The 24688-nt window shown below is 34.7% G+C and overlaps 1 protein-coding gene across 9 annotated transcripts; it reads right to left on the reverse strand.

Annotated features, from left to right (window-relative positions):
• Positions 1-1318: 1318 nt before the first annotated feature.
• LOC106143072 (carnitine O-acetyltransferase) lies at positions 1319-19882 on the reverse strand. Of its 9 annotated transcripts, none has more exons than XM_060946481.1 (13): positions 19757-19882; positions 18172-18201; positions 17825-18064; positions 13300-13511; positions 9951-10101; positions 8407-8581; positions 6831-7018; positions 5615-5715; positions 5414-5533; positions 4682-4804; positions 4358-4556; positions 3931-4068; positions 1319-2961 (listed from the first exon to the last, which is right to left on the reverse strand). In XM_060946481.1, exons 2-13 carry the CDS (start codon positions 18196-18198, stop codon positions 2746-2748), a joined length of 1890 nt encoding a protein of 629 aa, XP_060802464.1. In that variant the 5' UTR covers positions 18199-18201; positions 19757-19882; the 3' UTR covers positions 1319-2745. The 9 variants fall into 9 exon arrangements, with proteins under 9 accessions (XP_060802464.1, XP_060802468.1, XP_060802470.1 ...); XM_060946485.1 differs by having other exon boundaries at positions 19715-19794; XM_060946487.1 differs by having other exon boundaries at positions 19677-19758.
• Between the last annotated feature and the right edge of the window lie 4806 nt (positions 19883-24688).

The raw sequence follows: 24688 nt of genomic DNA on the forward strand, positions 1-24688 counted from the left end.
GGCGAGGCTTACGTTGATTGGTTGAACGAATCACGTCAATGTTTAGAACTCGGAAATTGTAATTTTCATACAGAGTCTCTACCCAAACCGGCAATTTGTATGAAAACGTCGAAAAAAAATAAGATTTCAGCTTTGGTGTCATAGGAAAAGTGGTTCATCTTGACCGTCTCGAATGGTGGTTTGAGGGTAATTGATGTTTTAAAAATAACTCTGTTTAATATACATTTACTTTCACATCTCTATCTCCAAAGTATCAATATTAAATTACTATTAAAGTAACATATCTGAGTGTTACATACATACATACAAAAAATCACGCCTCTTTATTTAATATCTGAGTGTTTATTCATAGAATCGACGGCATAGTTATAAAACTATGTAACCAACATAACACACACAACTATATAACCAATCAGAGAATTGTGTCCTAAGTTACGGGTAATAATGCACCGTTAAATAGAACACTGACCAACGATTGGCTCATTTGTAGATGATTTTACTTATGTCAAAATCGTAAATTATTAAATTGCTGCCAGGGACCGTAAGTTGACCAATTAGCTAAAATTCATTGCGTTAAATAATACATTTCAAATACCGTTTGTTATATTTCGAAAGTTGATCAACTACCAAGAAAATTGATGAATTAACGATTCTTGCTATTTTCCGGTGACATATACAACAATATCGTCGGTGTCGGGGTTCCCAGGCATAACACCTAGACTGGCGGAAGATCTTCCCTTTGGTGGCTGACGAGCCGTACTATCGCTACCTACACCACCACCATTAAAAATAAAAACTTATAGTAAACAGTGTGGAGTGCTCGAAACTTAGAATACCAGCGACAAATAGTCGTTTTACTTGGTGTTTCAAGTTGATAAATAGAAACAAGCTAGGCAAAACATCGTTCTTTGAGATAAATTCGACTAAAGTTATGAAAAATTATCATAAAAAATTTTCGCGTGTGCTTCAATTTCCTCACCGATATTACAAATTCAAATGTAAATTACACTATTGTTTTTTAATTTTTAAAATGGAATTTTGTTATTAATAATATTGTAGTCCTCGTCAATAGTATCGTTAGGAAACCTGCACATTCAGGTCTGTGTAACCATGATCGATCCAATAAGAGTTAGGTCAGATGTGAGTCGCTTCGTGTAAAAATTTAATTCACCCAATCCAGGATCAAAGGTATGCCTGCTCCGGGCTCCTCTCCGGAGTGGTGAAGATGTAATCAGAATTAAAGCCTCCGAAATCAAGCTAAGATCATAATAATTCTTGGCCGTTACGTTTGGTTGACACGAAATGAAAAATAACAACGTAATAATTATGTTAAACATTTAATCAAAACAACAATTGGATTGGGGTAAAAATATATGCCCGTAACTACATATAATACTTTTAATTAATGGGTGTTTTGTCATAGCTACGGATGAAGAAAAATGTACATGAATTTAATTTAGACAATGCAGCAAGTTGATTCGTAAAACATTCTTATAAAATATTGAATTTGAAGCTTTTTATGTCATAAATAAAATATAAAATACATCAAAATTTGTTTTCCCGGAAAAGCCTGTTGGCAACACATTACACAACATAAATATAATTTAAAGAATATATCTTTTTATGTGTACAAATTCAATATCATCCAGCTAAACCTTCCGTCTTGTAACCGTTAGCTCTGTCTACCCTATAAGGGATAAATATATGACAGATATGTATGTAAACATTAATGCAGATAAAATAACCTTAGCTGAATGTAACAGGACTCTTAAATTATTAACTTTTATCAAATTCTATTACATTACAAATAAGTAAATTTCAACAATATGTTCAATAGAAAACATTTAAATACCTAACATATTCAATAGAAAATACATAATAGAAGTATGGAACGCTTACCGATATTATTATCACTGCAGCTTAAAAAAAGTACTTAAACGCGAATATCATTGCTATGCTAGTAAACCTTATAGGATCTTCTGTAACTGACTGATGATAAAATACAGTTCAAATCGATGGCTTTTGAATAACTATAATATAATAATAAATTCTAGAGACTTGAAGTTTAACATGTAGATTCTATGTGGGTTTGTGGGCTAGAGGTGAACTAAGAGAGTATTTACAGAAACGCCTGGGATTGTTTTTATTTTCTCGGGCGGAGCCGCAGATGTATACTACCAGTATTATACAATGGGACATTACATAATGTACTCATTCGCCACTAGGTACTTAACCAGCGCGAGAATTAAATCGTACCTCTCTACATTAGGTACATAGTGTAAATGCTTTTCTTTTCAGTATTAATGACGCCTTTATAATGATACGATTTCAGTCTAACTTTCCCTATAGTAATAATCTCCAATACCCTTGGCATAAAATCTATTCCCAAGCTACCCAAAAATGTTACAATCACACAGAACCAGCTCAGATTTACCGCGTGAGGGCGCGTTTTTCATTGCTTTGTGGTTATCCTTTTTTTATAAAATACTTTTCAACATAACTTACTTAAAAAATCCCAGGGTCCAAACCCGGGAGTTGGAAACATGCACACTAGTTCTAGTTAAAAAAATGTTAAGGGTGGACAACCTTTATCACTAAGGGGTATGAATAATAGATGTTGGCCGATTTTCAGACCTACTCAATATGCTCACAAAATTTCATGAGAATGGGTTGAGCCGTTTCGGAGGAGTACGGGAACGAACATTGTGACAATTTTATATATAAGATTATCTCATGTCCTTTAATTTATAATTTAGATTGGGTATTTTGAAGTAATACATCCTGCATATCTTGAAGCGATTGCTCTAACGCCGCTCTATATTTGCTACACGCCGTGTCCGGATTGTCGACAAATGCAGATGTTGCGAAGTTGACGTCGTTGTCGCGGGGGTTGTAGCATGTGGCGTATCCGTTAGCCACGAGAGGGCCGTAACACATGAATCCGTCGCATTTGCAGGCAACCTGGAATAATTATATGTACGAATATGAACAAAAGTCTACCTATTGGATTGGCACACATTCATCCAGTGCAAGCGTCCATACTGTTCTGGTAGCGAAGAAAAAATATACTATGTTCCATCTGCTTCTCTTAACGTGCAGATTGTTAAAGTCAATCAAGGGAAAGGCTGATAAACTTGAGATTTTTCTTTTAGGCGATGGGTTATTTATATCATATGACTTTGTATCTCTACATCAAAGTTCCACCGCTTTCGGGTACGCTATAGTGCCCTAAGTCATTAAAATAATTGAAAATAATACCTACTATACAACACGTCGTAGTTAAGTGATTAGTAGGTAGGTTTTGTACCTAACCTACCTGCATCAATATCTGGAGCCCGCGACGCCAAAAATAAGGTATATTGTGTGAAATTTAACAGTCATTCACATATAAAAGTAATACGTTGATGTCTGTACTGATTTTTACTAGTCACATACATACATACCTATCATCACGTCTATATTCCTTGCGGGGTAGACAGAGCCAACAGTCTTGGAATGACTGAAAGGCCACGTTCAGCTGTTTGGCTTAATGATAGTGAGATATTCTATTTACTAGTCACCGAGAAAGATATATGCGTATTATGGTCATTTCTTCTTCTTGGGAGTTAATGCCTTTGCCATATACACCACTTTTACATATTTACTGCAGAGCTTATTCTGTTTATTTTTTAGTTGTTCCCTGGAATATCTTCCAAAATGAACAGACAATTTTTATTAAACCAATTGGGCACTTCTCTTTTGAATGTTAATTTTTTAAATCCTATATTTTTACCGTATCGGAGATATGCGGTTACATTAAAATAAAATGAAAAACAGTCGAATTAAGAACCTCTCCCTTTCTTGAAGTCAGTAAAATAATGCTTTATGTAAGATCCTCAGTTCATTATGAATAAAATATGTTTTAGAGTAGACTAGTATTTAATGTCTTACTTGGCTTGTCGAAATTCTCATGTGGGCACTCTTGGTAAATCCTGCATCCGTATACAATTGAGGTATTTCGATGTTATTTTCTTTAGCAATCAATTTTAATCCTAGAAGATGTCTGTCAATACCAAGACCTTGAAGGGCCTGAAAGAAAATTAAATACCTACTTGAAATAATAATTCAAAACAAAACATTGAAAGCAAAAGCACAATTAAAATCATACTAAGACTTTAATTTCATATACTACTAGCCCGCGACTTCGTTCGTTCTAAAAGTTTACTGTCAATTTTTCATCCCCTCTTTTAATCCTTTCTCTCCCTTTTTTCGCAATAAAACCTGTATCGACATCAGTTTCAGTTAATTGTTTAAGCGCGAAAGCGAAACAGACAGACAGCGACAATAAATGGCTATCTATTTCATTGTGCAAAAATACCTGAACTGTGTAATCCTTATGGGCCTTTATAGCTCTTTGAAGTGCGGCAACTTTTTCTTTAGGCGTGCTCTGAGAATTTAACATTGTTTTCGCAAAATCTACCGACTCGATTGAGCAAGAGCGAATAGTCTCAGTGCGACCGCCGATATACATCCTAGTAGCAGCTGACTCGTAATGCGCACCCGGAGTCTTATATAACCTTTTACAAAGAAAATCCGTGTTATGATTTAATCGTCTCTTCCGCATTATTTTAAGTATAATCGAAAAAAAAATAATTTATCTCATTTGCAAGTGTAGAAAAAGCCAATCGGGCACGTTTATTACCTGTAGAATGCGTACTGCATAGCCATTTGCAAATAACTATCAGGGCTGAGCTTTTGAGTCTTGATAAAGTTTTTACCGTATTTATCATAAGTAAAACAATTCAACTCAAGGTTATGAACCAACCTGAAACAATTAAAATTTTGATTATAACTCATTCATTCATGCATTAACATAATCACGTCTATATCCCCTGCAAGGTGGGCAGAGCCAGCAATCTTGAAAGACTTTAAAATTTAAATAGTGACAGGTTGCTAGCTTATCGCCTAAAAGAAGAATTCCAAGTTTCTATCACTTTGTCGCCTTTTACGGCATCTATGGGAAAGAGATGGAGTTGTCCCATTATTTTTTATATTGGTGCCAGGAATCACACGGCAGTCTTGCGCACGCGCCTTTCCACCATCTTAGCCATAGCTGTCGTAAAAGCGACTAAGGGAGATGCTTATAAATGTATCTACACTATATCTGGTAGTCGAGCAGCACTTGCTGTATTCAAATCCAGCAGAATTATTTCCTGGCTGGTTTTGGACTGTGAGACTTCTCTAAATGGATTGGGGGGAAGCAAAAGGGTGAGACTTGTTTGGGTGCTGAAATGAGTGTGCTGACAGGTTGGCTAGGGAGGGATCACACCTGGTTAAGGGGCAAAGTGACAGGTCACGATTACCAGATAGCCGAGTTGACCTCCCGAATGATTTCTCGATTGAAAATAGTTTAACATAAATCAATCATACTTACTTGTCCAAATTTTCTTTAGCTACTTTTATCATTTTAGATACATCTTCATTCACTTGGAATTTAAGCTGCACTGGCTCTTTAGGACTTGCAGATGCATGCGGCGATTTCTTTTCTTGATCGCTTTAAGAGGAATAAACTCACATTAATAAATACATAGACACAATATTAGCAACAAACTTTTTACAGAAAATAATATCATACATATAATTTATAATGTAATCCGTTAGTACAGCTATCGGTTGTCCTTCAGCAGGAGAATGTTCATACGTAAGGCCGGTCACACCGTCAGCGCCGACAATAAACTGAAAATATATTTTGAATTAAAATAACTGAAATATGTTTGATTAATTGATTTTAAAGAATCGTTAAACCTATACTTTTAAACGAGAAATATTTGTATATACATTGGAACCCGTTTAATACGACCACGCTTAATACGATTTCTCGCATAATACGCCATTTTGTATCAGTCCCTGCAACTTGAGACATGTTTTCATACATTCTTTAACGCTTAATAGGTACGATTCCTCATCCTAACGGCCAACACATATAACCTCTGCGGCAGCGGCCTAAGCCTGAAACCATTCAAAATTGTTTCAAGACAGCAGATTTCAGAAATAACGAGGTTGACGTCTTGTTGGAAGAAGAACCCGTAATACTGCAGGGTTTTCCTGTTTATTCTTCCATTGATGATAATGTGGCATCGTACACAATTCAATCAATTGAAGATCTTATTGAGAATGTGAATAACACACAAGAAAAGGCTGAAAGTGATAATGATCAAGAAGAGAGAAGTTAAATTACGTTGAAAATCTTGTAATTGCTAATGCCTCATAATGTTTTTGTCAAACTAAAATAAGTGATTATTTCAAATAACGTGATAGATACACGGCATTTTATAAAATAATATTAATCCATACGTTTATAGTAGGTCCGTCTTTTATTTCCCTATATCGCAAATAATACGCTTTCCCGCTTAAGACGCGTTTTTGGTTGAGTCCCTGTGAAATCGTCTTAAACGGGTTTTACTGTATCTAAACGCGTTTTCGAAAACTATTCTAATGACTTCGTTGTAATTTGAAATATACTCCTAATATAATAATAAAAAATCGATCTTCCTGGTGATGTATAATAAGGATAAATGGTTTTTCTGACGTCTCAATAAAATACCGACCTTATTACAAGTGCATTAAACTTAAAATTAAAAATAAACTGTTTCCTGCTATCTTGCTGTAATAGCGGACAGTTCACACACAGTTCGTGGCGCGTTCTAATAGGATGGATAGGCTCAACCGCTCAAATATTTCACTCAATTTTTTAAGGCTTTTGTGCAGGTTCATGCGCTGCGGTGTAACATAAAAATGGTATTATTGTAGCTTTGTGAAGACAATCTACTAGTGCAAAACAAGTTACTTACTTGTACTGTCTTGTCAAACCACCGATTACCGCCATTGCTTTTAGATCCTCCGCCATGAATTGTTTGCGCCGCAGCGACATTTTGTTTTTGGTCTTTGTTTTGATGATTCCAGAAGCCAACTGGTTCGTCTAGGCACAATACAGCTATACTTTTTTCCACATCAGCCAGGGAGTCTTTATTCACTTTTTCTGAAATATTCTTATGAAGTTTTATAAATTTACAAGAAGGATCCTTAGTTTTTAGCCATCCCCTTATTCGCCTCTTAGACAGGAATGGCTAAGACATACATTGGTCTTATCCTGTTCTTAAGTGTAGGGAACCACACGACATAAAAAATATGGCATAAAAATTAATCATCGCGTTCTATATTTGAATCACCGCATAAATTAAGCATAAAACCTTAGCAATATTCCGTGTCACTTGATGTGTCATTATCTCAAATGTTAAACGAATATTGATTTATATAATTTAAAAAAAAAACAAACAATTTTACGTTTAAAATTGTGTATGTGTAAATATTTTTCAGACAGACTATAACTTGTATGATTCATCTTCCTCCAGGCTTTAGTCCCGGTTGCATCCTCACTAGAGAGGAGCCCATGGTAGGCCTTTGATCATGGATCCTGGATTGGGAGAGTCAAGTTTTTGCGAAGCGACTCCCGTCTGACCTCCGCAACCTTTTCAGGGGAATCGAACCTGTATTGGATCGATCATGGTTACACATCCAGTTGCGTGAATGTGTAGGTTTCCTCATGATGTTTTCCCTCACCGTAAAGCACTATAAATTGTAAGATTGTCTGTATTATTTTCATAAGATGTGTTAAACTACCTTCATTGATCATTATAAAAAATTTGACGAAACAAAGCTTTGATATCGCTCCTAATTGTGTTATCAGTCTGTGAATCCTCGTTGATTAGTTTCAAGGTACTAGACAGACTGACAAAAATTTAATTATTTTTTTTTGTTTTTGTTACTCTTTTCTAAAAAAACTTGATAGAAGACGTGATATGAGCTTTTTGAAATAATATTTAATGTAGTTACAGACACTCGAATTTTACTGCTTAACGATGAAATACTAATGGTGTATACCATTATTATTTCATCTTTTTCAATGGTGGCCTTATAAATAAACACTTTTTTATTATATCATTGTATTCATAACTTAAAATTCCTCGTAATACTAAAACTGTACATTTTCGTATTACTATTAGTTTTTATTCTCTGTTGCTCTACATGATTGACGCCAGTTCTTAGTATTTGTACGCCGTCAATGGAGATGACGGCTGATCAGATAATTTATAGGTATAAGTTCAAAGTAAATCTCGTATTTTATTACAAAACTAGGAAATTGTAATGATAAGGGGTAGGTACAAACCAGCATAATTCACAATTTTCATGCACAGATTTGATATCCGTGCTCGGACGGGAATTTTCGTCAAAATACACCAATACCTCCTCAAAGATAAATTCTTTGAAATCAACTTGCATTGTCAATGACACTTGACATAATAATAAAAAAAAGAATTTGTTGCTATACAACAGTGTGTGTAGAAAACATACACACGGCTCATTTACCTTTTGAAAGCAGCCTGTAAGCTTCCGCCCAGGTATCTCTATTTTCTGATGTCAGTATACCAACTGCAACATCTGTGGATTCCTTTGACAATTCTATGATCTTTTGCAACTGCTGCACGATTTGTTCCTCACTCAAGATCACTTTATCATTTCCCCAGAGATCTAAACGAAAAATCTGGAACAACAATTATTTTATTTTAATATAAGCCAATTAGATACTCAATTTACTGCAAATTATAAACTGAAACAAGATTTTTGTTTTAAAATATAAACCTTGATAATAAGTACATCCAAATAGTGAGATTTTCCATTACGAGGTTCTTAATCTCCCGCTCTCCGACCGGAGTTAACGAGACTAAAGATTAAGGAAAAAAAAATAATCTGCCGTTTTTTTTATATTTAATTTTTAATTAAATTTAAAAAGTGAAGTATTGCATGCGTTGTACACATGTGTAAGTGACAGAAAACTTGCCATGTCGTGATATAATCTTTGGCGTAATGGCGGCCGACTGTCGCACTATTTAACGACTTCTTTTTTCGGGATGATTTTGAAATGTTGTTTTTTATACTTTTGATCTCATGAGTCTCATGAATACGTTCAGTACCGGGGACTTAAACCTTTTTTGTGTAGTAAAAAGAAATATGTAATTGTACCTATATGTAATGTATATACAAACAGTGGGCATACTATAGGTGCTTAATTTTGTCGTATAGGTAGTAATAAAGCAATATATTTTTCTAGAAATCCCATTAGGAGGAAGACCATTGCCATAAGTAGGTATATTATTTATAATTAATAATTTTCCACCGTCAAAGGCGAAAACACAGGCAAAAGACTCGCTTTACAAACAATTTTTGTTGAAGAACCTAACAATCCAATAACTCCCCGTGAGTCACTGCAAATTTAGCATCTTGAGCTCCCCATTTATTATTTTCGCTTTCGTCCCGGTTGTATCTTCTCTGCAGAAGAGCCCGGGGTATGCCTTTGACCATGGATCCTAGATTGGGTAAGTCACGTTTTTACACAAAGCGACTCCCATCCGACCTCCGCAGTTTTGCAGTTAAACCTAACCCGTATTGGATTACCACAATAATATAATATAATAATAAAATAATAATGATATATATATACACACATATATTACATAAATATATATATATATAAATATACAAACTCATATATAAATATCATAAACCATTTGCGTCATCACATCACAAGAACATTGGCAACCTGGCTTGAAGATGCATCAAATAGCACACAAACCAGGAAGCTAAACAAATAATCCATTTTACTTAATGCTAAAACAAACCCAAAGTGAAACAAATAAAATAAATAAAAAAAAAAAAAAAACCCGTATTGGATCTATGGTAACACATCCAGTTGTCTGAATGTGCACGTTTCCTCGCCATATTTTTCCTTTACTGTAAGAGCAATGTACATAACTTTGAAAATAGTCCTTTCTGCGCATCACTAATTTTAACCGGGCACCTTACAGAATCGACCACCGAGCTTCCCATCTATTATATGACAATAATTTTCTTACGTGATTCTTGTGGAACACAGAAACATGGTAACTGTCGTTGAAAGACAATTTATCTCGGTTTTTTATGGGTATTCTGCAAGTTCCAAATATCTTTTTATATTGAGTCATATCCAATGGACTCTTACCCATCATTTCTGTAGGAATTTTTTCACTGAAATCAAAACAAGATAAAAATTTAAGTTTATACTTTCATTCTTTCGTACTTAGATCATTTATTTTATAAAAAATATTATCTTAGCCTAATACTTATATTAGGTACCATCAATAACACATCATAAGACAGGTGTGAAAATGTTAACTCTCATTATCTCCTTTCGGATTGTGGTTTATATTTTTAACTAAAATCTGGGTCAATAACCAAAAAACCATAGCAGAAAAAACCACACACACACACATACAACCACTTTCAACTCTCACAACTTTTTAACGGCAGACACACAGCACGGCAAACGTGAACGTTACTATTAAGTAAATAAACAAGTCTTTAGTACAAAATGCATCAACAATGATGTACAACACGAACACTCCGAACAGCATGGCAACTACGCTCACGGAAAGAAGGCCCACTGGTAAATCGTTTAGTTAGTAGACGATAAAAAGAAATAAGTACTTTAGTTTATTTTCAACCGTTTGCCAACAGATTTTGAAAGATCTCATTCCATACGAAATTTCATTAAAATCGGACAGCATTATCTTTCTGTCTGTTACGCTTTCCTAACGCATTTATTTTATAATAGTTGTTGCCCGCAACTTTGCGTGTTATTGGAAATACGAAGGTTAAGGTTATTAAATGTACTCATATTTCCGTACATATTACAGAGAAGCTGTTCCCTTTAGCTTCTACATCACATTATCCAGATCTTCAATTTTTTTATCACTATAAGAAAGTGCTCATCAGGTTGAACAACTTTTGTTAAGACGTCATTTCGATATCCTACTAATATTATAAATGCGAAAGTTTGTGAGCATGTTTGGATGTCGGTATGGATGTTTGTTACTCTTTCACGCAAAAACTATTACGATGAAATTTGTATTTGGAAAATATACTCTATGAACCGATTACGATGAAATTTGGTATGCAGGTAGCTGAAGACCCAACACAAATTTACATGAAAACCTTAATGATATCCTTACAAAAATATCAAACAATTTGGAAATAAACTAGGCAAAAACAAAATTACTGATCTTCCGCCCATATCAAAAACCACCATTAAAAGTTGAAATTAACTTCAATGGAACGGACTTGGAGGTAAATCAATTTACTCTATTAGGCATAAACATAGATATTCAAATAAATTGGAAATCACATATCCAGAATCTCTGCTCTAAGCTTTCTAAGTTCGCGTACGAGCTCTGTGAGGTAAAAAATCTACGGACGTCGAAACAGCAATCGTCACGTACTACGCGTACGCCTACTCATGGCTAAGCTACGGGACATTTTTGTGGGGCAACGGATCCGATTGGGACGGACTCTTTGTCCTTCAAAAAAGATTAATACGAATAATTGCCAATACCAAAGAGATAGTTGCAAACCCCATTTCATAAAATCTCTAAGCCACTATATAATATTTTAACATTACCATGCATCTACATACTACAAATATGTAAATTAGTCCGGCAATTTCCAGAATTTTTCAAAAAAAGAAAAGATAAAGTATCTAAATATACATTCAGACATCATAACAAGTTACAGCTGCCAACATCGCGGCTCCAGCTCCATTCTAATAGCCCTCTAGTTATGTCTACTAAGATTTACAACAAACTCCCAAATTCCATCAAAAATATAGAGAGTACAAAAGCATTTCTAAAGCAAGTTAAAGAACTATTGTCTAAAAAATGATACTACACAATAAATGAATATTTAGAAGACAAAATTACACTGTAATGGCAAAAAACATACTCCGAATTATGGATAGGTAAATAACAATTGACAATATTATAATTACCTAACTATTAATATAATTTAAAAAATATATGACATAAGTAAATATATAGCCCTTCTCCCATTGCAGCGCCCGACAGGGTCCTTAATTGTTCCATTATTTTATAAACGATGACCTGACCTTTATTTTATAAACCTAACCTGTATATTAAGGATGGAATAAATAAATTGAATTGAATTGACTCAGAATAAGATATAGGCTTTTATCGCGGAGTTCCCGCGGGATTGATTCCACGCGGACGAAGTCGCGGTCGGCCTCTAGTTTCCTATAGTTAAGCTGAGTTGTTATGGTTTGATATCAGCTGTTCCAGATTGCAAAATAAATTATACCCTATATGTTGGCCAAGCATAAGAGCTATACAACAAAAAACGTTTCAAAACAAACAGACTTTTTATTCTAGGTATTTTAATTTTAAATTCATGCGCGGTTACTATTTCTTCATCGTAATAAATTACTTTTTTTGAAAATATACTCAATGTAAAGACAATTTTTTTTACTGTTTTATTATATGTATTGATAATTTTATAATAAGTGACACATTAATAAGTACAAATAATAATATAGTAAATTAAGTACCTATGTTTGTACTTGAAAAAATATTGGCATAATTATAATTTTCCCCCCACCCCTTTATGGGACAAAATAGGGATCAGCTTTTATGCATCGAGATTGTCAGTGAATTTTTACGGCAAACGCAGTCGCGGGCAACAGCTACTTAAGAAATATAAATAACTAGCTGTGCCCGCGACTTCGTCCGCGTGGAATAAGTAGTTATTTTGGGCATCATATTTATTTCTCGGTCAGGCGGTCACGCGTATTAGAAAGAACGCTGGTTCGCCGTATTAAATGTTTCGCTGCAAATCGCTTATAACGGCTATATCTCAAAACCTATTCGTCTGATTTATATACTGTAAATGGCAATTTTAGTCTACATGAAAAGCCGAAAGTAATAAACATATTTATTTGGACAAGAATTAATACTGAATTAAAGAAAATTGGTTTCAAAATAACTTATGTTTATAATGAAAAAATAATCTTAAAAATTGAACACAAAAGTGGTTATTGTAAGTAAACCTTTTTGTGGCAAAAAATGAGTACTTCACATCTTAAGTACATTGTTTTACTATATCTTTGTTGGTATGCGCAGCGTTGCGTGGAAAGCTCGCAGATGGCCAACTCATTCAACTTTCACCTGCATTGTTGACGTTTCCCGTAGGAAATCCGGGATAAAATGTAGCCTATAGCCTTCCTCAATAAATAGACTATCTAACAGTGAAAGAATTATTCAAATCGGTTCAGTAGTTTCTGAGATTAGCGCGTTTAAACAAACAAACAAAACAAACTCTTCAGCTTTATAATATTAGTATAGATAGTATAGATTGTTATCAAAGAATGGATAATAATACCTATCAATCAAGTCTTTATACTCAAGAACAGCTAACAAAGTCTTTGCCGCATATTTCAACTGATCAGTTTGAGTAGTAAATTTACGAAATGGGAACACTAGACCAGGACTAGAGAATACCACAACCGGATCTCTATACTCCAAGTAAGCTGTGTTCAGCCACCAATCCTCCAACCAATTCAGATGGTGCTCTGCCCGTTTTTCCAGTAAAGCCTGAAAAAAACATTAAAGTTAAAGCATTACATACAAAACAGACTATGAGTGACATTGAGGGCTTAAGCGTTTTAATCCACATTTAAAATGTTTAATGTGGATGCACAGTGTACGATGGAAAAGCTTATGGCGTTTTATGTGGATTAAAACGCTTAAGCAAAATCTAATTCTGATCAATACTATAATGTTATTTTATGCGTAAAACCTAATGTAATTAAATAGGTGAATTTTGAGCATTATTTCGGCACAAAGACATTAGTCAGTAATAATGACTTAACTTGGATTAATATCCAAGTTCTTTCATCATCAAGATCTCCGGATTTATGGATTCTGAAACATTGTGAAATAAAATAAGTAATGGTGCCGTGTGGTTCCCGGCACCATTACAAAAAGAATAGGACCACACCATCTCTTTCCCACGGATGTCGTAAAAGCCGACTAAGTGGCGGCTAACTACCTAAATGGCGGCGATGGTGTCCGCACCCCGCAAAGCCGCTTTGCGACGATGAATGTAAGAGGAGTGAATGATAAGATTGAGGAAGTATGCCAGATGATGGATGAAAGAAGTTTGGATGTGTTGTGCGTGAATGAAACAAAGCGGAAAGGATGCGACGCGACGCAGCACGGCCGGCACGGCTTATTGGTCTGGAATTTCCAGTACGAGCCGAGGCTGTCAAGGGGTCGGTCTAATTCTTTCTGCACGAATGGCTGAATGTGTGAATGAGTATGAGTGTGTCAGCCCTCGCCTGCTATGGATTAGGCTGAAAATTGGAATCACTCGGATCTTCGTTCAAGGTGTTTATGCACCGTGGGATGTGGGTTCGCAACAATTAGTGGGGGTACAACAACAGAAAAAAGCGAAAACGAGGAGTTCTGGAATAGTGTAAGAGAAGTATTGAAAGTTACCAAGCCAAATGAGAAGATTATTATGCTAGGTGATCTTAATGGATGGGTGGGTGTAAAGCGTGATGGATATGAAAAGGTGCTTGGTGCGTTTGGTGACGAAAAGGTGAATGATAATGGAAGAAGTGTATTAGAAATTTGTCTAGAGTGGGATCTTTTTGTGTCGAACTCAATGTTTCGACATAAAGAGATCCACACCTACACAAGAGTGGAAGGTATTTTAAAAAGTATGATAGACTGTGTGATTGTAGATGAAAGATTGAAGAACAAAGTGCTGGATACCCGTGCATATCGCGGTGCTGGCATTGACTTGGACCATTTACTGGTGATATCCCGGATAAGGGGTATCTTCAATCGCTGGCGGCACAGGGTTAGGAAGCAAACTAGCGCTTTAGAAAGAGTGAAAGTAGAAAATTTGCAAGATATGGAATGTGCGTAAGAAATATATTAATACACTGAAGGATATTGAAGATGGATGGAAGGAATTTAAAGCAAGAATTGTGAAAGTAAGTGTGTGGTGTAAGCAAAAGCTAACTTAAGAATGCAAAAAGTTATGGATGAAGATGTGAATGAAGCACGTAAGGAATATAAAAAAATGAAAGATTAGGTTAAGAATCTGAAAATGTTCTGGAAATCCGTAAGGTCAGCCCGAGGAAAAACTATAATCAGAGAGCTGACTAAGATTAGATGCCAGGATGGTAGCGTTGTGAAAGGAGAATGTGTGCTAAAGATTTGGAAGGACTACATACATACATACACATGGTCACGTCTATATCCCTTGCGGGGTAGACAGAGCCAACAGTCTTGAAAAGACTGAATGGCCACGTCCAGCTATTTGGCTTTATGATAGAATTGAGATTCAAATAGTGACAGGTTGCTAACCCATCGCCTAAAAAAAGAATCCCAAGTTTGTAAGCCTATCCCTAATCGCCTTTTACGACATCCATGGGAAAGAGATGGAGTGGTCCTATTCTTTTTTGTATTGGTGCCGGGAACCACATGGAAGGACTATTTTTAAAGTTTATTTGAAAAAAAGGAAGGAAATAATTAAAGATTTCTGCTATAGCGAAGAAAAAGAGAATGAGATGGAAGGCGAAATTAAAATGTTCGAAATTGTGGAAGCACTTAAGAGTATGAAAGCGGGTAAGGCTGCTGGGTATGATAGTGTCGGTCGAGATGCTGCTGCGAGAGCAGGAAAAGGCGTAGTAGCTAGACAGTTGTACTGCCTTTTCTATTTGTGTTAGAGAAGCGGCCGAGTACGAAAAAATTGGTGTAGGGCTGTTATCGTGCCACTTTACAAAGGAAAAGGGTCACAGCTGGACTGCAAAAATTATCGTGGTAAGCCTGCTTAGCGTCGTCGGCAAATTGTATGCTAAGGTATTGATTAATAGAGTCAGGAATGAAACTGATGACAAAATATGGGATGCTCAAGCGGGATTTCGAAAGGGAATGCGATGTACTGATCAGATCTTTTCATTGCGGTGCATAGCCGAAAAGTTTTTGGCCAAGAGTCAAAAAGTCTATTGCACATTCGTAGATCTGGAAAAGGCCTATGACAGAGTGGATAGGAATGAATTGTGGTCAGCACTTTCTATGCATGGGGTGAGCAGTCTCTTAATACGAGCACTGAAATCCTTATATGAGGATGCGAGTGCTTGTGTCAGGATAAACGGAGCGCACACTGAGTGGTTTAAGATTGAGAAAGGCGTTAGGCAAGGATGTGCTGTTCAACCTATTTATGGATAGTTGTTTGACAGATTTGAAAGAGTCTGAAAGTGGATTAAGGATGAATGAGTTACTCGTCAAATGTCTGCTCTATGCCGACGATCAGGTTATACTGGCGTCATCAGCGGAAGACTTACAGGAGATGGTAAACTGTATGCATGAAGCTTTAAAAGAGAAAGGAATGAAAATTGAACGTAAGTAAAACCAAAACACTGGTTTTTGAAATGGAGAAAGAAATGACAGCATGTAATATTTTGATTGGAGGAGAAAAAGTTGAGCAAGTGAAAGAGTTTGTACATCTAGGATCAAAGTTTACATCAGATGGCAAGTGTGATAGTGATATTGAAAGGAGAGTGAACGCCGGGAACATGGTGAATGGAACTTTGCATGCCTTTATGAGCAGTCAGAAACTATCCAAAAAGGCTCGACTGGCTGTGCATAGGGGCGTGTTGGTCCCGACATTAATGTATGGGAGTGAAAGTTGGGTATGGCAAAAGAAGCACGAAAGCAGAATAAATGCAGTGGAAATGAGAGCGTTAAGGAGTATGATGGGTGTGAAATTGAGTGACCGGATAAGGAACAGCGTGATAAGGGAATGTTGTGATGTGAAAGAAGATGTAGTTACAGGAATAGAAAGGGGTATGTTAAGATGGTTTGGTCATGTGGAGAGGAAGAATGAAAGCAGGTTGACTAAGCAGATATACAAGGAGAGTGTGGAGGGAAAGTTCAGAGTGGGAAGAACTAGACGAACGTATCTTGATCAAATTAAGGACGTCTTGGTAAAGGGTCAGGTCAAAAGTACCCGAAACCGCCGAGCTTGCATGAAGAGAGTTATGTATGTAGTTATGAGAATGTGGATGAAGCGAAGGAAGTATGCAGAGATCGTGGCAAGTGGATAGAGGTAGTCTCTGCCTACCCCTCCGGGAAAGAGGCGTGATTTTATGTAAGTATTATGTATATATGTGAAATAAAATACGCGCTCGGAATTATTTTAAGTAGGTAGGTACTGTTGACCGCGGCTAGGAGCGTCAGTGTTCGAATGAATACAATGCAGTGTCAGAGGTAAATAGGTATGCGAACAGTGCGTGTATCCGACTATTTTCTGAGTTATGAACCTACTTATATTTTAGTTTTAGTGTTAGCAGATGCTTTTACGGTGATTTTGATGAGTGATGTTTTTAATTTGATTGGTTTAATTATTTTACTAACTAAGGAACTAAGAAGGATATTAAATGGGTATGATTCTTCTATCCAGAAAGAAATGTATGTTCCCGCGGGATTGTCTATGAACAACACTGTGCTGAGCAAAACCGCAGGCAAAGCTTTTTAATTTTAAATATCGTAATTTTGCAAGTTTGTTCCTGAGATAGTGTAGTGAACACTTAAGTATAGGATTTTTAGAAATTCCCACAGGAGCGGAAAAACGGTTCAATGTGCGTACGAATTCGCCAACAAAAGTTATCCAAAGCATGCCAAAAGCCTTGAGGAGTACTAAGTTGAACATGCTAGGAGGAAAATAATCAAATACCTTATACCTTTCCTCCAGGAAAAAATCTGGTTAGGTAAAATTTGCGTTAAACAACAATATGTCTGTGAGCAAAGCCATAGGCAACAACTAATAATAACATAAATCGATTGTTTTTTAAAACACTTTATTAAAATTACATAACAAAATATTCTCTTACTTGTAATTTTGGTCCCACACCATCTTCAGAACCAAAAGCTTTTACAAGATTTTCAGTAACTACAAATTCTTGGTCAGTTAAATGAGGCTTAATTGATTTCAAATATTTTTGAAGAGTATCCCTTAGATTTGGTACAGGTAACCTTGGCAAATCCTGTTTAGGAGCTTTAATTGACGCATAGTTGCAGGTCAGATGCAACTTACCAACATATGGCTCTAAAAATATGTTCTTGGGTCCACCCTAGAAATTTACAAAATTTGAGTAAGTTAACAGGCATTCAACTTTATCTTTAATATACATTAAATTCTCAAAATTTAATATTTAACAAGATAATAAGTAATACATACCACTGTTTTAATTATTCCCCGCAACATATTCTGTAAACATTAATGTCATTATACATATCTACACAAACTCTTGTTAAAAAAAATGTTTAAAAACTAAAACCAGACCACTAAAAGGCACTAAAAAGTATGAAGCAAGAAAGTAGTCTCCATAGCAATTATTATGTAAAAACAATAAAAACATTACCAAAGTATCAACTGAACAACTGACTTACGTGTATCATGTTTTAACGTGTCATATTGAAAGAGATGTATCTATTTAAAGGATTGCCCCAAGATAATAAAATACTATTGTTCGAGCATGCAAAGTTAAAGTCTAGTTCTTTCAGCATTTTGTTGTTATTGCATACCCATAGCATTGAATTATACCTTTATTATGTACATACACACATACTTATAATCACGTCCATATTCCTTGCGGGCTAGACAGCCAACAGTCTTAAAAAGACTGATAGGCCATGTTTAGCTGTATGGCTTTATGATAGAAATTACAAATATTAATATTAAATTACCAAATAAAAATAATAACAGACTACATCCCAGCACTTGTAACTATCTCTGCTTACTCTTCATGCAAGCAGGCAGGTAAACAAGTATCAAGCTTGTACCTACTCTTAGCCAGTAATGCTTAGTCAGTCTAACTTGCAAATTCACTATAATACATACATACTAACATACCTCATAGTTACTTAATTATTTGAAGTTAGATATTTTGTATTACACACTAGTAATCTAGATAGTTTTTGTAGAACATTGTATACATATAATCAATCTGTGACCAGCACACACTGGAATTGGTTCTCAGAAGATTTTTTTCTTTCAAATTACTTTATATTATATTGATTAACCTGTCTAAACGAAAGAAGAAGATGTAAAACTAGTGAACCAATTTCAAAAGAAGTTTTGCAATTGGTTCACTAGTTTTTGAGTTTATTTGTTCCAAACATACAAGACCACAAATATTTTCTCTTCATTATTAGTGTGGATAGGCAAATGTTTACATATCTAACAGCTAAACTACAGAACTGATTTTGTATACACCAATATCATAAATGTCGAGTGAGTGGGTATGTACCAAACTTATGAGGTAGGTTCTTCTTGACATACAATTTATGTAAGTAGGTACATGAGTATATTTAAAAAAAATGTTTGCAAGTCCATATTTCTTCAAACAGTCAAAAAGCATTGATTATTTAAAGAACCAAGATTTTGTAAACTTACATCTTTATCAGTGGACTTTGAAACCTCGTTATTGAAAGACATTAGTTAATTGTGGATGTAGAAAAATCAGGAGGCGCCAAAGATGTAAAAAAACAGGTGAAAGTAAGCAAGGGAAAGATTCAGAAGCAGACACGTTTTCTTTTCACTAGGGTTCCCATTATAAATAAACAGAAAAAAACTTGTACTTTGCGAGGAATAAAACCGGTTTTCGTAAAAAAAATTATCTTCAACTAACGATTATCTTGGGACATTTTGTACAAATAATGATTCTGATGGTTAGTAGGTACCTTTCTCACTCAAATTATTTCTAATTAAATGTATTTACCTCAAAGTAAAACAAATTAAATTTTAAATTACTACAACTTACTTTTTTTTAACAACTTATGCCAAAGAGTAGAGGTGTTCGTTATAATAGGTAGCAGAATAAATATTACTAATATTATTTTTCATTAATATATTTAAATAATAGTTAAGACCAATGCCGCTATTAGACTACCTAGTCGATATTAAGACTCTCTTTGTCTTAAAACGAATAGTGTAATAAGAGTTAGACAATTCAGTCAGTCTGCGCTTGCGTCTGCAGGGAGTCGACGTGTCCGTACGCTACGCAGGAAAATATGAACGTCAAGATGACGGAGCCACCTCGCAAAACACAAATATTGTCGTGTCGCAAGTGCTACGGGTGCTATGCATATTTTTCGAGCTTCGAAGGTGCCATACAACTGCCTACGTCGACAGAGCATACATACATATGTTCACGTCTATATCCCTTACGGGGTAGACAGAGCCAACAGTCTTGAAAGGACTGAATGGCCACGTTCAGCTATTTAGCTTAATGATAGAATTGAGATTCAAATAGAGACAGGTTGCTAGCCCATCGCCTAAAAAAATATCCCAAGTTTGTAAGCCTATCCCTTAGTCGCCTTTTACGACATCCATGGGAAAGAGATGGAGTGGTCCTATTCTTTTTTGTATTGGTGCCGGGAACCACACGGCATTGAGCAAGCGTTCGTTTTTCAGACTGGTGTACTAGCGACTAGCCTAGTTAGACTCTAAGACATCTTAATATCGCTTTAAGACTATTCGTGCTGGAAAACAGCACGAATAGTCTTAAAGTGGCTCAATATATTAGTACAAAAATATTCTTTAATTTTCTTTATTTGAGAACAGCGCTATTTATCATAAGGATGCGTAACCTAATAAGTATGACTTTAATGGCGTCTATCAAATAAAACTGAAAGAGTCTATAAAGTGCTTGATGAGATTGAGATGATAAATTGATAACACAGAGTGTCTCTGTCCCATCCCGAAATGAAAATGTATAAAGGTCACAACTAACATTCGACGAAATTCTATTTAAACAAATAAATAATAATAATAAATAATTAAAAAAGTTATTTTTGTTGGCAATCGTGATATCCGGCGGCTGTTGACTTCGAAAAATTGAAAAAGATGGCGCCACTGCATCGAGCCGGAAGTCAAAAATACAACGGTGACGATTTACGAAGAGGGCGCTACTGTGGCGAGCTAACGAAGTGACCGCGCAGTCGCCCGAGATTCATTGCTTTGTCGGACTTCGTACTGTGAACTTGCTCCTCACGAAATATTGTCATATAGTTGAATTAATAGTGATTTAATAAAGTTCTACTTACTCAATTATCGCCCGTGTTATAATTTCCTAACATTTTAATATTTATTATATTATAATAAATATTAAAATAACTTTTTTAAAAAAAGGAACCATTTAGTCCTCCTTTTTGAAGTCAGTTAAAAATCTTAAACCTTGTCCTCGGTGTAACAAATACTTTCCTGAAAACCGCATCAAACTCGGTACAGCGAAACGCGAGATAATAGCAAACTTACATACATACTTACACAGATACCAACGACCACATTTTTTTGAAGACGGTTAATAAAGAGAATAGGGATGTGGACTGTACTCAAATAAGTATAAAATTTTACCACGAAAAGGTAGTTTCTATAGTAAAAAAAATAAAAAACACAATATTTTCCTCAATAAACAAGGGATTATTTTTTTATTTAATAAAATGTAATTAAATATTTTACCCTCAAGTCACGTGACAATGAACACCAATCAAAATGCGTGATGTCACGCGTTGCAATACAAGAATTTTCGCTGTCAAATACTATGGTGTTTGTTGATATTTGGATCATATTATTACCGTGATTACCGTCCGATTATCTTAGCCACGGAAATACTTTGTGTAGAATGAGTCTGTTCTTTTTCTCTTTCACATTCCGCTATTGATTCCAATCTTTGCCTTTTAACTGCTAATAGTCGAGTTGTTATGTTTTCGGTTCGTTTTTTCTATCGGGTTGACATGCAAACTTTCTTGGCACACAACCTGCTCTCAGTCTGATCTGGGATACTGTGCCCATCAAATGATATTCTGAATAATTCTCCATATCATTGGCAACTATAATGAAACTACGAAACATTGTTTACTTTATTTCTAACCTAAAAATTCGAGTTTTCGTCTTTGAAAACTTGAAGAGTTAAATTATTTTAATACAAGTAAATGTAACAAATATTATCAAACTTATATCAAAATGATCCTCAAAGAAATATATTTTACTTTGTGTAGATACAAGTGCCGGATCCCGACGGGCTAATTGAGCCAATTTTTCAGCATCGTTTTTGTACGTGGAACGTGAATAAACAGTTTTTCAGGTGTTTTAATAGTTGTAATTTTACACTGCGGCACCGCACAATATTTATAAAATTTTGAATATTATTATCACACAACTATGAAATAACTATTCATTGCATACAACTTCGACAATATTTTATAACGCGTGACATCACAGCGGCCGTTTGACAGGTACTTGTGGTAGGTGGTAGGTGGTACTTATGCATGGTTTTAAACACTTTCCCAAAAATAGTCCACATCCCTATTGCCTTCAATCAAAATCGTCAATTTTTAAAATGGGTAAAATTTCTTAAACCTTTTTCTATGTGCAACAAACACTTTCCTGAAATCAACTCAGCACTCGACGTATTTTTGTGAAACATAGCAGTTTGAACTAATATAATTTAGGTTCTTACATGTGAAATTGACGTTATTGTACTGGTCACTTAAATAACAAAAGCAGCTATTTACACAATATTAGGAAAATGAAAAAAAACTCGATTATGGAAAAATCCATTTTTTTTAAAGTAAAAATCGATTTTTAAGTGATTTTTTTGAAATTAAAAATCGATTTTTGTAATCATGCAATAAATGCACTCCGACATAACGTTTTTGTCTTCTGGCTTGGAGCCCGGAACGCGAACTGCCAAAGAATACTATCATAGCTCCATAATATTACATTAACGCCATCTGTGCATTCTTTCTGTGCTTTTAAAACAGTTTAGATGATTCATTTAATCAAACATTCTCTAGATAGAGTTAGTCGATGAACAGTATTTTATCGGCATTCGGTTGATGTTTTTCATTATTCGTTGCTGAAACTTCATTTTTCAAACTTGATTGTTAAAAACTTTAATTTGTGTTGATTATATAAGAACTTACTGTTTGTTGTTTATTTTTAATGAATAAATCTATTGATATAATGTATATAGCGTTTATTTTGACGTTAATTGAAAAATTAGGGAAAAATCTATCAATATAATAAAATCGATTATTTTCTTAAGAAAAATCGATTATTTATTAATCGATTATTCATACTTAAATAATAAAGCGATTAGATAAAAATCGATTTTTTATCAGCAATGTCACATCCCTACACAATATGTATTTGTGTTTCGGTAATCGTCATTCATTTTTTTTCCTTTTAATTTTTACTACGCTTTTATTAGCTTGGGTTGTATGTATGTATGTATGTAACGGAATCTTTGAGCTTAATTTTCACTGATTTCTAAACGTCTGATCAACTTGGAACTTTGCACACGTATCAAGGACCGATGACAATGCAATATTTTGATAAGAGTTTCTCATTATCCTTATTAAAACTGCCAGGATTAATAAATTCATTTTTAGATCCTTCGTATGAGAGTAAGAGAGACAGAGATAGCACCAGTGCCAGTAATAGGCTATTTGACTGTATTAAAAATATACATTTCTTTTATGTCATCAGTCTTAATATTATTTTTTTGGAGCGATTTGTAATAACGCAAGATAAAAATATTGCATTATTTAAACAAAATCCGTCTCAGAAAATTAGGTTTTTATATGCAGCTGTCACGTGACTAAAAACGAACGTGATTGGCTATTTCTATTATGACGTCAATTATCCATAAACAGACTGTGGATCGTACCGTTCCTTAGTGTTCGCTATTATTTTTCAAGATTTTATAAGTGTTTGATCGCTCAGGATTACTCAGATAACATAGGTATTTAATAATGGAAACCAATTCCGCGAAAGCTGACAGTCGAAACCTACAAAAAGTAGTCGCAATACTTAATGGTTGGAAGAAAAAATCTGGATTGTCTTCTTCAAAGACAATCCAGATTTCTATGCTGCCGAACTGAGGAATGTGAAAACATCAATGTAAGTATATCTTGGTAACCACTGATCTTAGATCATGATCTGAAACCACTTCTTGCGAATATTCAAATCCATCGGCATAGAAAAAAACAGTTTCGTAGGAGATTTTATTGTTGTATTAGTGCATTGAGGCACTGCATAACATTTATAGGAACTCATTTTAATAATTTTCACACATATGACGTGGCACAAGTTAAATAAAACAAGAGAAAATCTTAACTTTATGAAACACCAACAAGCTTTGTATGATATTTACACGAAATTTACGTCACTGCATGCCATGGCCGCCATATTGCTAAAAGTCGCGTTTTGGCGGCATATTTGAATATTTCATTTTCTTTTTCGATTTTTTAATAAAATAGCTGTAATAATGGCAGAAAAGTATTTTTGTAGGGCTCCTTATAAACAAATAAATACCCTAAGATAGTTTTTAGAACTTTGTCAAATAGCCTAGAAACCAAGAAAATAAGGAGTCCAAAAAGAGATGTAATATATTTCCATATAATGTTACTATTAACCTGAGGCTTTTTTATTTCATCGCATCGCTCCATTTAGAATTACCATTAGAAACAATAGTAGAATATTTTAAAACAATAAAAAATATATAAGTACTTAATAAAACAAAAGTAATAAATGAAAATTGAACAACTAAATTTACAATAATACAAGAATAAAGTTACTACCTACAGAACTTTGCGATATTTAATACGTATTTAACATATTAATGCAATAGGGTACCGGACAACTTTTCAGATTGTGTTTAAAAATAATCTTTATTTATTTATATATC

The sequence above is a fragment of the Amyelois transitella genome, chromosome 2 (genome assembly GCF_032362555.1).
Source record: "Amyelois transitella isolate CPQ chromosome 2, ilAmyTran1.1, whole genome shotgun sequence".
Taxonomy (NCBI): domain Eukaryota; kingdom Metazoa; phylum Arthropoda; class Insecta; order Lepidoptera; family Pyralidae; genus Amyelois; species Amyelois transitella.

Excerpts from the sequence above, each read along its gene's own strand:
- LOC106143072 (XM_060946469.1), bottom strand. The coding sequence starts at position 19,354 with ATGCTTTTTGACTGTTTGAAGAAATATGGACTTGCAAACATTTTTTTT. Across the intron at positions 18,065-18,171 it reads GGGGAATAATTAAAACAGTG|GGTGGACCCAAGAACATATT; the intron begins GTATGTATTACT and ends GTAAATTTCTAG. Across the intron at positions 10,102-13,299 it reads TATAAAGACTTGATTGATAG|TGAAAAAATTCCTACAGAAA; the intron begins GTATTATTATCC and ends TTTTGATTTCAG.